This window comes from Apostichopus japonicus, chromosome 1 (genome assembly GCF_037975245.1).
Source record: "Apostichopus japonicus isolate 1M-3 chromosome 1, ASM3797524v1, whole genome shotgun sequence".
Lineage (NCBI taxonomy): Eukaryota > Metazoa > Echinodermata > Holothuroidea > Aspidochirotida > Stichopodidae > Apostichopus > Apostichopus japonicus.
Window position 1 is genome coordinate 1,573,040 of NC_092561.1, and position 12,551 is coordinate 1,585,590.

Consider the following 12,551-nt stretch of genomic DNA (forward strand, 5'->3'; position numbering starts at 1 on the left):
TTTTGTATGGCTGGTTTTGTGAAATGACAGCCTATTTTCCGTGCACGGCTTGCAAAATATATATGAAGCCGTGCAAAGTTTTCTCAAGTTCGACATCCCTAATTTCGCCAATCAAATCTCAGATTGACTAAACTAAACAGCTTGCATTTTACCCTCCCATGCCTCAATAAACAAAGTTTCTAAGGTGGCGTTGCCCCATAACCCCCACAAGGACCCCAGTTGTGGGCCCCTTCACCCCATCGTGAGGTTTTGACCTATAGATGCACACAATTACTATTATTGTTTTATTAAGAAATAAAACTTCAGCCACCGGAATTTCAAGTAGAGGAGCATGCTGGTCCGCGTAGAATGCAGTGGAGAATTTCAACCAAATTTATTTCAACTGCCCTGGTTACCATGGAAGCGTAAAAATTGACTAAAACCATCCGTTATCTTGAAATTAAAGTCACAGACTGTCAGTGTACAGCTAATCGTGGGGTACACGATTACCTATCGCAGTTTATTTCATGACTACATAATGATAAGATGTGTCCAATTAATACAAGCCCAGCCCATCTGTGCCATCCATATTTTTTTTTTCATGATAAAATTATATCCGAGATTCAAGATGGAAGACTAAATTTCCAATAGAGGGTGATGGAGGGTCGTTCATTGTCTTGTCGTGGAGAGGTTACGTGTATGGTGCTATTAAGAGGTCGCCAGTTCATTCTAGACACAGAAGAGCAGATAGTGCTGATGTCATGAGGAGATAGGTAAGTGATTTAGTGAAGTACATATACTTTAAACTGGCTTTCTTTCTAAATACCTGATCAGATCCAAGAAAGTGTCAAGGGTCGAGAGTTTGCTTTGCTGGTCTCCATCTCCGAGAGTCTCCTTGCTTGCGTGTTTTCCTGGTTGGATGGTCATGACTAGGAACATACCAATGCAGACAGCGATAAACGTCGTGGAGAAATAGTAGAGCATCGCCCTCAAACCGAGCTTCCCGCTAGATTTGGCATCGAGTCCGGTCAATCCTGCATGGGGAAGGGAAAAAAAAAAACTTTTGGAGTCAAAATTTAAAATTCTCGTTCAGTATACGAGATAATATCGTTGCATCTATGAAGTAAAATAATGTAAGTTGCACGATTGTTAACAGACCTGGGAATAACATGACAATTAATGGTTGGGTTGTTATTTTCAGATTTTTTTGTTCTTAACGTACTGTTTAATTTTCGTTTATGTGTTTTCTTAACTTTTTATTCTTTTGGTTTCTCTGTCTTTTGATTTATTTGATTTTTTTTTTAGGTTTTGTGAAGTGCCTCTAGGCCTTTTGGTATTTGGCGCTATATTATAAGAACTTATTTCGTATTATTATTATTTTTATTATTATTATTATTACATGCTACTGCACTTTCATCTTATTTTTGTGCCTTCATTGCCAGGAACAGGAAAAAACTGAAGAGCAATACTTATTAAATTGTTGCACTCCTACCAGGCCTCTGTCAATTTACCCACAATAAATGACTATCACGTACACAAATTTAGTTAAACATACACATACAGAAAAACCAAATGATCTTTCTTTCCGAAAAGGAAAGAAGTCACAAAAACAGACATTAACACACTACGCTTCATTACTAACGCAGACACAATTTTGAGCTGGCGACTAACAAATATGTCAGAGGTCAAAATAATATTCGTCAGGGATCAGGAAGGGAACTTGGTGAAACGTTAGTGCATTCACTTTTAACAGGGAGTTGTAGCCACTCATGTACTTTTAAAGACAACACTATTACACAAGATTTACAAACACAAGATTTTACAGCTTTTTACTTCCGATTACTTGTTTTAGAGCAGCTAATAAGTGGATTTTCATGCTATTAAAGTGTTCATTAGCTAAAGGTTACATCCAAAAACCCGCCGTTTGTACAGAACGGCAGGGTTTTTTTTTCCAGTTGGTCAACTGAGTGATCAGTCCCATCTTTTCGCACCAAATGCAACTATTGACACAGCTAGTAGCCAAATCACTATCAGATCAAGGCAGACATGGCAAGGTGTGAACAAATCAACTCTTCCAAACTAACTAGTCTGCTTGCAGAAGAGATAAAGTTTCAGTAAGATGAGGTCAAGAGAGCTGAAAAATGCAACCTATGGTTAATGGACTAATTCTCGTCATGTTGATCAATATTTTCAGTGCTGATTGATACTAAAATCCCATAAAAATGTAGAATTTGTTTATAAAATAGTCATACACTCTACATGAAAGAAATGTTTGATTATTTATACAAAAATCATGGATTACGATCAAGTACGTTATCTCTTTCTGAATGGTGGAAACTTTTTGGGTGGTAGAATCGAAAAGAGGTGTAAGCTAGATGGCAGTGCCCGGGGAGCGAGGGTGCAATGTTTAAACATTCCGATGTGTAGTTAGGTAGATGGGAAATGGCATATGTGGAGTGGGAGACAGGCATAGGCATAGGAGCCCAAGTTGATTTGAGGGGGCTGTAACGATTTCCCCGAAAATATTTCCAACATTTTTCACGCGCTCTGCGCGCCTTCAACATGTTCATGTGCATATCATGTAGGCATCGGTTATTACATTGCTTGCCAATTTACATACAATCATTTGCCGTGTTATTACCCTTCCATTTTGGTTATAATTATTGGGAAAGTCGTTACAATAAAATGATCATAATAATATCAGTTTAACCATTGAAAAACACATGGCAAATGATTTTTCTTTCAGTAGGTGCCCGAAAAATTCTCAGCATATTGCCTGAATTTTGACAAAATTTTTTGGTTGGGGGGGCTGCAGCCCCCCCTCAGCCCCCCGCCTCCTACGCCTATGGAGACAGGTAAGAGAGGAGCCAAGTAAATCAAAGATTTAATAGGTAATTACAGAGGAATTAAATTGAGAAGTACACTATTTGTACCTTGCTATAGTATACTACCAGTATATATATATATATATATATATATATATATATATATATATATATATAGTGCCCTATATAACCAATACTGGATATTATACACACACTTCAGGCCTTTAGAAGCTAACAGCTTGGATTTCCATGAACGGTCAAATCACACATATTACAATGCCAGAATAACACTACAAATCTCAGAGATAGAATTATCCTCCCACATTTCCTATTTTGCTCACATGCCGGTATATATTGTATATGTTTAATCCTAGTAAAGGATCTAGTACTTCTATATATGGTTGCCAAACTCTCTTATAGATTTCCTGTATTGTTTTCCCAGACTACCTGAAACAGGTTCAGGAGCAATAGTTATTTGAATAAATAAAGTTAAAATCCAAACAGGAAACTCGTGCATAGCCTAGATGAGTTAATTGGGTATTATTAGTATATAGTCATTTGAAACAGTGATATTAGGGTAGGAGACAGTATAGGTTGATAACAACCAAACTAAGAATTACAAAAGCAAAATGGCAACATAGATACATATTTACAAATATAACCAAACATATGTAGTACTTAGTTCATTATTAATGTCCCTAACAATATTTAATAATAGTCCTACTTTCTGCATATAAAAATGCATACTCCCAATTAAGATCTATAGTATATATATATTTCAGTGTTTACATGCATATAACATTGTTCCTGTCAACACCCACTGTCTAATTATATTCATGTAGGTTGGCTAGAATATCAAACCCTACTACAAATAGCACAGTAATCTTACGGACACAAAGACCATCAATTAAACTACTTTAATGTCCTCCACACTCAGCGAATCACAGTTTCAAGTTTGACCAAAGCTGCTGCTTTTTGCATTTGTGTCCCATTTGCATTGCATGTTGCTGTTTTGTGATATAGCCCACAAAAATGGCAATCCATTTGACAAAACAGACTGACAATCTGACCAAAAGGCAGATTTTACGACAAATATCTGCATAATTATTAATAACACAAAGTCTGGCACCAAAACTAACAACTAGGACAGCATTTCAGGACATAAAGTACATCAACTTTAATATCATACAGATGCATTAGATATTACTCACTTGAATGCATAAACAGGCATCTATCCTAATAGCCTAAGCCATCTCTCTGGGTTACTGACAATAATAACCTAAATCATAATAATAATCATGATAAGACTGTGGATTTATATAGTGCCAACTCAGAGACAAGAAGAAGCTGCTTCTAGGCGCTTAACGAAACAAGTCAATATAGCAATCAAAAGAACAACAGACAACGGGAAAATCGGAGAGGACCCTAACATGGTCCCCATAGCACAGCCACTGGTACCACAGCCTGTGTATTAAACTAACATACAGCACAAAACAATTCAAGGCTAATTATGTCTTTTTCGCGCTAAAAGCCTCCACAAAAAATCTTGACAATTATCATTCATAGAGGTATTGAAAACACGCCTGTAAACTTATATCAATCAAACAAACAGTTTTACATCCTTGCAGGGTGTTCAAGTATACACAATAATATTATAACAGTACAATATACTGTAGACTGCCTGCAAGCAACTCCACTGTTGGATGTGTGAATAAACTCCAGATTATATGGCAATTTGATTCAAAGGTTGTTATCATGGGTAACGCACTGAATGTATGTTGCCAGTTAATATTTTCCTATATAACAATATACAATGGAGGCTATATTTATCCACCTTAGGGAGTAGGTTTACAGTTACATTCACTGCCAATGCAACAATCGCTGGATAAAATTATACTTTTAATCCAACTAGCTATATTTGAAGGGACACCCACTGGCATTGTAATGCACCATAATATAATACAAAAGAAATGCCTGGATGTTCTTGACCTTATGATCTGTCAGGTACAATGAATGTGGTTATGGAGGCTTTAAAGTGTGGAAGGGTGGGACATGTTCCGCCCCCGCCCCGCCCCCTCCAACCTCCTCCGTCAACATTTCATTTTGGGATATAGGAGACAGGAGATTTGGTATTAATCTTGGCCATTATTTGGAGCGAGCTGGAGTGCTTTTACAGAAACAGTTACAATTACACTATTAAACATTAAGGAGAGGCCAGATGAAGAAGAAACAGCTTTAATTTGGACTAAAAGCCGACAGAAGTCGAATTTCTAATAGACAGACAGAGCGAGTTGCAATGAACAGGACTGAATTTGCAGAGAGAACCATCTCTGTAGGATGGCAGTCGAGAGAACGATCGCCGTAGGATCGCAGTCGAGAGAGTGATTGCCGTAGGATCGCAGTCAAGAGAATGATCTCTGTAGGATCGCAGTCAAGAGAACCATCTCCGTAGGATCCCAGTCGTGAGAATGATCTCCGTAGGTTGGCAGTCAAGAGAATGATCTCCGTAGGATCGCAGTGAAGAGAATGATCGCCGTAGGATCGCAGTCGAGAGAACAATCGCCGTAGGATCGCAGTCAAGGGAATGATCTCTGTAGGATCGCAGTGAAGAGAATGATCGCCGTAGGATCGCAGTCGAGAGAAAGATCTCTGTAGGATCGCAGTCGAGAGAACGATCGCCGTAAGATCACAGTGGAGAGAACGATCGTCATAGGATCACGGTTGAGTATTTGGATATTAAGTATATCAACTAGTGACCATTAATTGACTGTCTAGCCTATTTGTCTAATGACTTATGGAATAAGATAAAACAATTGAATATAATTCAAACTTGGAAGACCTGAGAGCATTAGACATCATAATGCTGTGATGTTATCACACATAATTATCTCTTTGTTTTAGTACACATGAGTTTGTCTGTTAAAGTTTCAGATACTGCTGTGATAAAGTGGTCCAGTTATAGCCAGAATTTATGGAAGGAACCATAAACTTAGATCGTTAACAAGAAAAAAACATATCTAACTCTGCAATAATATATTAACTGTTTATCATTACATATTTACCTTTGTTTGTTGTCTCTATTTACTGTTTCAGGGAATCAAAGGTAATGCAAGATGGAGAGATAGATTATTGGTAGATAGATAGATTAGTGCCACAGATTATATCGATTCTGCATTGTTTTCCCCCTTTGATGTGCAAACTAATCCCTAACTCTGCCATGCTCTTACTATTATGTAGTAATTTTGTTTTTTCATTTTTCATTTTCTTCTTTTTTGTCAAATATATGGTCATTCATAAATAAATCAAGATTCCATTCAGTTCTCAGTGTTTCTCTGTCCAGACATCACTACTTTTTTTATTTTATTTTTTTTAATATTATTTTGGTGCTTAAATCACAAGAGACTTAAATTAAGCAAAATTAAAATTTTGACCTCTACAGGTCATTATTATAATATTTCAATGTCGATTATTAATTATTGATAATCGATTATTAATAAATCATTATCTATTATTTATTAGTGATTATTATTTATTATCGATTAGTAAAACCTGTTTATCTAAATCACCAAAAGCGGCTGAAAAACTTATAAAATAAAATTTAAAAAAATTAATATATATCAAATTAATACTGCAATGCACATGAAAGTATCTGGTTTTCTTTCTGTTTTGTGTCTTTCTGAAGGAAAGATTTATCCTTGTCAGCTATGACATCATTCAGTTCTTTGTTTAAGTCTTCCGTCAGATATTTTCTTAAAATTTGGTATTAAACCAGTAAACAATAATCAATCAATAATCACGCATGAAAGATCACCCAAATATAAAAAAAAAATTGACTTGATTTTTCATTACTTCAATTTTTTTTTTTTTTTGTTAACGGAAAACTTGTTTAGCTATTAAACCTGATGGACTCACATTGAAAACTGGAACTTTAATATCAATATTAAGTGACATCCAATTATTAATTTGAAATTTGATCAAAAAGTCAACTACAAACAGTGGCTAAAAGTCAGTTCATAGCACTGCACTGCAACCCCCTATCGTAACGAACTTATCAGTGAAAATATCTACTGTAGAGACAGGAAAAGGAAGCAGACAATTTAAGCAGATTCCAAGATTACTAATGCTTGGACAATAAGTAGACACAATTTGACAGAATGTTAGACCTGAATATTAAACAATTCCACTGGCATTGCTTGAAGACAGATCTGCGGAAGTTTAAAATCGACATCACTGCAACAGTCCTGCACAGTGGCGTGGGAAGGTACTTTTGAGTGGGGGGCTGAATACTGATGGCCGGCCTGGGGGAGCGGTCTAAGTAGAGGGGGTGTCTCCCTCCCCTTTGGATTTTTTTTGCATTTCCAGGTGGCCTCAGATGCAAACCCCCCGGTTCCTACGCCCTTGGTCCTGCATTAGACTTGCATTTCAGTCACTTTTATTATTTTCACTTTGCCGAGAGAGAGAGAGAAGGGGAGGGAGCTGTGGAGGGGGGAGGGGGGGGAAGAGAATACATCAAGTTTACCTGTTATCAAGCTTGAAATGATCAAAGGCAGGATCAACATTTTCAAAATTCGCATCAGTATTTCTCCGGGGAAACCCAGGACGACGATGGTCGTAGCCGAGGGTTCTGCCAGCCGCAGGAGGAGACCAAACAAGATCCCCAACACCACGCTGATTACGGTCATAATAAGCAGAATATTTGCCATAAACCAGACTTTAAATCGACCCGACCTCGAATACACCTCCACGTTGTCTGTACTCTTGGTTTGTCCGTCCATATTTGAACTCTAGGGATTTTTGACGAGTCTAGATGGAAGCGTTTTCTTATGCCGCAGGCGTCTTGCGATGAGCTCTTCTAAGATGCTTTAAGGCTAAAGGAGGAAAAGAGAGAGGAAAAAAATTATAGAAATATTAAAAAAAACAACCAAAACAGAGAGAGTAACGGGATAATAGCAGTCAGAGGTATCGAAGACCTACAGTGTTACGAACTTCAGTCTGATTTTGTGTTTCAATACATTGTGTTACACTCCAAATTAGCTGTGTATTTATATCTATATATATTAAAACCTCAAACTTTGGTTATTTACACATGAAGTCATTGAGTGGTCACAAACTGAGTATCACCACTGTTCAGATTGCCAATTATAACTATCTCAGCTAGATTGCAATAGACTTTAAAATACAAGAGTTTTTATTTGTTTTGATTATTGCAGGGGGGGCGGGGGTCATAATGCTATTAATGGGTATTTGACTTGTTAACTGTCAACTATTAAAAAGCTTCCATCAGGCAAACCAAATTAGCTTAATGATTTAATCAATAAGTCAACAAGGTAACAATATTGATTTTGATACTCCATGAAAGACCTTCAATTAGTTTGACTTATTGAAAATGTAAGTTCGCAGTCTGTTATGCAGGGACATAAAATTCAGCAAATTTGTTCGTAATGTTGCGGTAATATTGATACCTAAACATTACTAACTTTTGAAAATGCAGGGAGATCAGGATTGTGCTTTCTCCAGGGAGGGGGGGGGGGAGGGGGTGAGGGTATAACACAAGCAAATTAGGTCACAACTTCTTATCTAGTCATGGTAGTGTGGCATGCCGATCCTTTAGATTTACGTTCGTTTTGTGTTTAAATAGGGAATATCTGGGGTCATATGATTCCAGAGCATACACACAGGCATCATGATTGCCATTGCCACGACATGATAACAGGATTGTTGGGTCTGATCTAGAGTACATATGAGCACCATGAATTTGATCCCCCCCAATGGTATCAGAATGCCCCCCTGCCCCCTGTGTTCTCAAGGCGCTGGTTAGTTGGTCACCGTAAAGGAACCATATAGGGTTAATTACAAATCCCTTGATTTAACTATTCGTGGGAAGGGAAATGGAATCTGATCAAACGACAACTGTGAACTCCAGAGAATCTGACAGTTTGGTCATCTCTGGAGCAATATCAAACTGGTCCTCCTGATGCTAGTTCTTACATTCGCAACAATGAGGTCGTAAGGGGGAAGGTTGAGGGGAATGCATTTCATCGATAGCGCTATCTGAAAGCCCCTGCATTTGACATTTTCCCAGCACTGCATGCTTGACTAGCTGTTGTCCATGGCACTGATAAGCCATACTGATTACCAGCCAAGCTGCATGGTACTGGCGTACTAATGTGGCATGCATAAGCAGCTTGGCAGTGCCAGCTGGTCATATTTTGGGAGATACAAGTGCTGCTAATGGTCAGGAATTGAAAGTATTTAGTTTTTAAAAGGTGCTGTGTAATTCCTACTACCACATTGCACTCTGGAGCAAGGATTAATTGAACACAGATTTTTGTAACCAAACACAGGCACAGTCTAAAACTGTAGTCATTGCAATACACCTGCTTCGATGCATTGTTTAACACATAGCTAATAAAAACTAGGTTCAACAAATGAAATATGTACCTGTGGATTAGTATACGCCAGTATGTATGCCTAAAGAGGCAGGTGGGGAGGGGAGGGGGGAAGAGAGTCAGCGGAGGATATATCCCTTGTCCCTTTGATCAATTAAGGAATGTGTCAAGAATAATGTATTCTAATATTTGTAATATACTAAATGAAAACTTGAAAGATTACAAAGAAGGTGGCCAGGTAACTAATTGTCCCTAAGACCCTGACCTAGCTGTCAGGTATCCTTGTCAGTGTATCGATCACCCTCCAATAATTAAGAGAGAACAGCTTGATAGTTCACTAGCAATATAGAATGATACATATCCATATTTGGACACGTTTCTATGATAAATATGTCTCTAATATGATTTCTACCTTGGTTAACAGGAAAATGACCAAAGACATAACTTCCTTTGAGATCGTGTTTTTAACCTTCGTTGAAAATGCTTGTTTTGTCCACATTTCTTTTATTAAACCATTTACCCAGGGATGTTTTTTAGTTCCAAAGTTATTTTTCAATGTCAGAAACACAATCTGATCACGATTCAACATTTTGGCCGTCTTTTCTGAACAAATAACGAAAAATGTATGTGAAGAGCATGTTTGTCATTGGGCATAATTGACATAGGGCAGTCATGTGTTTTTCTTAGTTCAATGACAAAGTTGATTCTGTGGTTTCGTAACTGATGGTTAAAACTCATTAGCATACATGTGTTTGAAAATACTATTTGAACCTGTCACACTCAGGATGTATCGAACAGAATTTTGTAGATTTTCGAAAATCATTTTACAATTCAAGAGAAAGCCTTTCGCTTAATTTATTCCAAAGTAAATCCACTCTGAAAATTTTCTGGCACCCAGACACTTTCTTATCAGCAATAAACAGTTACATGCAGATCATTGTTGTTGTTACCCATAACACAACATGCTGCTAAAAAAAAATGCAACGCCCACGCAAGTTTAGCAAAGCCCTTAAGCTGTACATAAGCATGCAAATTAGATCCAGTGTTTTTGCCAAAATATACCCTTCAATTGGGATATATAGATCTATAGCTGTGATACACACTGTGTCATAATCTAGAAGCATTGACAAGCCATCTATATATATCCATATAATCATCAAGTCCACTGAACTTCACAAACACTCTGTTTTCTTTTTTTAACTGGTACTAGTTGCTCCATAAAAACAGCCAATCATATTGTTCTACACTGTGGCTTTCATAGTCAACCACAAGCACATATGCTTGAAAGCGACACAGCCCCGTTAAAATTATCATGTGGGGCTCTCAAATCATCATCGAAACTGGATTAACTCCTATTCCAACGACAATCAGCCTCCCTGCGAGTATTGCGTGACAATTACCTCGTTCTCTGATAACGTGAGAACAGGATATAAGCGAGCCAAGATTATAGCGTGACACAGCTGCAGCAGGCCGGACTCGGGTCATCTAGGATATTACATCGCCGGGGATTTCTTGACCATCTCTCACTCAAGGGTGGTGTAGATAGATTTTAAAAGTTACATGCATCCTCCTGCTTAGTCCCGCCTCTGCCTCCACGGTATCATAGATGATTAAAATTATCAATGCAGAAAGCTCTACCTCGTCCTCTACAGCTGATGAGATCTTTTGAGATGGAAAGGGCTTTGGCCTCTAGAAAATTTAAGGAGGACATTTTATGCTAACAGGATGGATACCTTCGAGATCACTTCATGAACTGTGTAAAGTGCTGGCATATTGTGTTTGGCATAAAATGCAATCGGCAGTAAGTTACATGTTTAGCCTCCTGTTTGGCTCGATTTCCACTCTAAAATTACATCAAGAATTGCATAAATGTGCGTGTCTGGAGAGCAGATGAAACTTAACTGATGAACTGACAGGGAAATCCACAACAGGATGTCTAAACAATCATCCTCAAAGAAGTAGTTGAATGTATTATTAGGTTTGGCACAAAACTTCAATCAACAATCAACAATGTACTTTTTACATATCTCCTGTTTGGCTGGCCCTCTCCTCTGCACGAAGTCGGTTAATTAACAAAGTTTGTTATCTGTCCGCCCCACTTTCATTTTGTTGTTTTTGATTTTCAAAGATACATCCTTTAGATGAGGTATGATGTTAACACAAAGGCCGAGTAAACTGCTGTATGCTCATTCATAAACAGGAAACTTTGTCGAAATGTTGTTGCTTGCTGACAATGTGCGTGCTAGCTGCAATCAGTTCAAATCTAAATATGACACACTTATATGAGTACTATAAATTCAGGCGCGTAGCCAAGGGGGGGCGAAGGGGGCAGCTGTCCCCCCCTTGAGCATATTTTTTAAATGTTTTTTATGATATTGCTAGCATTTTCAAAAGAGAAAATGCTAAGATGCAACTTACAAGGCCTGGGAAGTGCCATTTCCAGCGATCTAGGAGGCATTTTCATCCAAAATTTTCTTGTACGCGCCAACTATGGTGGCGCTACGCTTTGATAGTTTGCAATGCCGAATCTACAGTTTCGCCCCTCCCTTGGCAAATTCCTGGCTACGCGCCTGTATAAATTGCAAAGAAAAAGGACATTTGACTTCTACAATTTCATGAGTGCCCCCCACCCCCCCCCCCCAAGAAAAAACAACAACATAGGACAAAGTTAGTAGAAGCCAGCAGCGTGTTACAGTATTTGAAATCATATCACTCCTGCGTGAAATATTTATATTTATTCTGTAAATTAATATGGCTAGTTGTAAAATGATACCTCAGTATGGGTAGAAAATGTAATATGAGAGAACACAGTCTCCAAGACATGGCTGTTGCAAAAAGAAGGCACATCTACAGTCAGTTAATAAGGGGTTAATCAACGGTCTAGCGTGCGTTACACACAGGAGTAATGCACGATCGGGGGATAATGCAAGCGATGCACGAGGGCGGAGCCCGAGTGCATCCAGCGATAGCATTAACACCCGGAGTGCATTAATCATGTGAGTAACGCACGCTAGACCGTTGATTCACCCTGTTCATTCATACACTACCATTTGTGTGGGGGAAAAAATCATAAAACAAAACATTTTTGGTTACATATAACCAAAGATTTATTAAAGTGATGCCCCGTAATTTTACCGTGCGTTACTCACAGGATTAACCACGGTCAGCTGACCTGAATGGACCAATAGGATTTAGGAATCTTTACTAAGTATGAATGAACTGTTGTTTAAATAGATCTCTAGCTTTATGGCCCATGATATCACTTTTCATTCTAGAAATGCAACCTATATCTTTAATTCTAATGTATAGATGTGTCCAAGGCCTGGTTCCAGATCACCTAATACTGATAATACTATTC

The 12,551-nt window shown here is 38.1% G+C and overlaps 1 protein-coding gene across 3 annotated transcripts in view; it reads right to left on the reverse strand.

The window, feature by feature from the left end:
• The window catches only part of LOC139975779 (excitatory amino acid transporter 2-like), a 72,143-nt gene that overhangs the window by 15,868 nt on the left and 43,724 nt on the right, over positions 1 to 12,551 (reverse strand). For 2 of the 3 annotated variants that reach the window (XM_071984069.1, XM_071983989.1), the window contains exons 2-3: positions 7,324 to 7,672; positions 806 to 1,013 (exon numbers count right to left, since the gene is read on the reverse strand). In XM_071984069.1, the coding sequence (XP_071840170.1) occupies positions 806 to 1,013; positions 7,324 to 7,579 (464 nt within the window). In that variant the 5' untranslated portion in view covers positions 7,580 to 7,672. Of the gene's footprint in view, positions 1 to 805; positions 1,014 to 7,323; positions 7,673 to 11,611; positions 11,637 to 12,551 lie in introns of those variants that run through there. The other variant, XM_071984141.1, reaches the window with a different exon arrangement.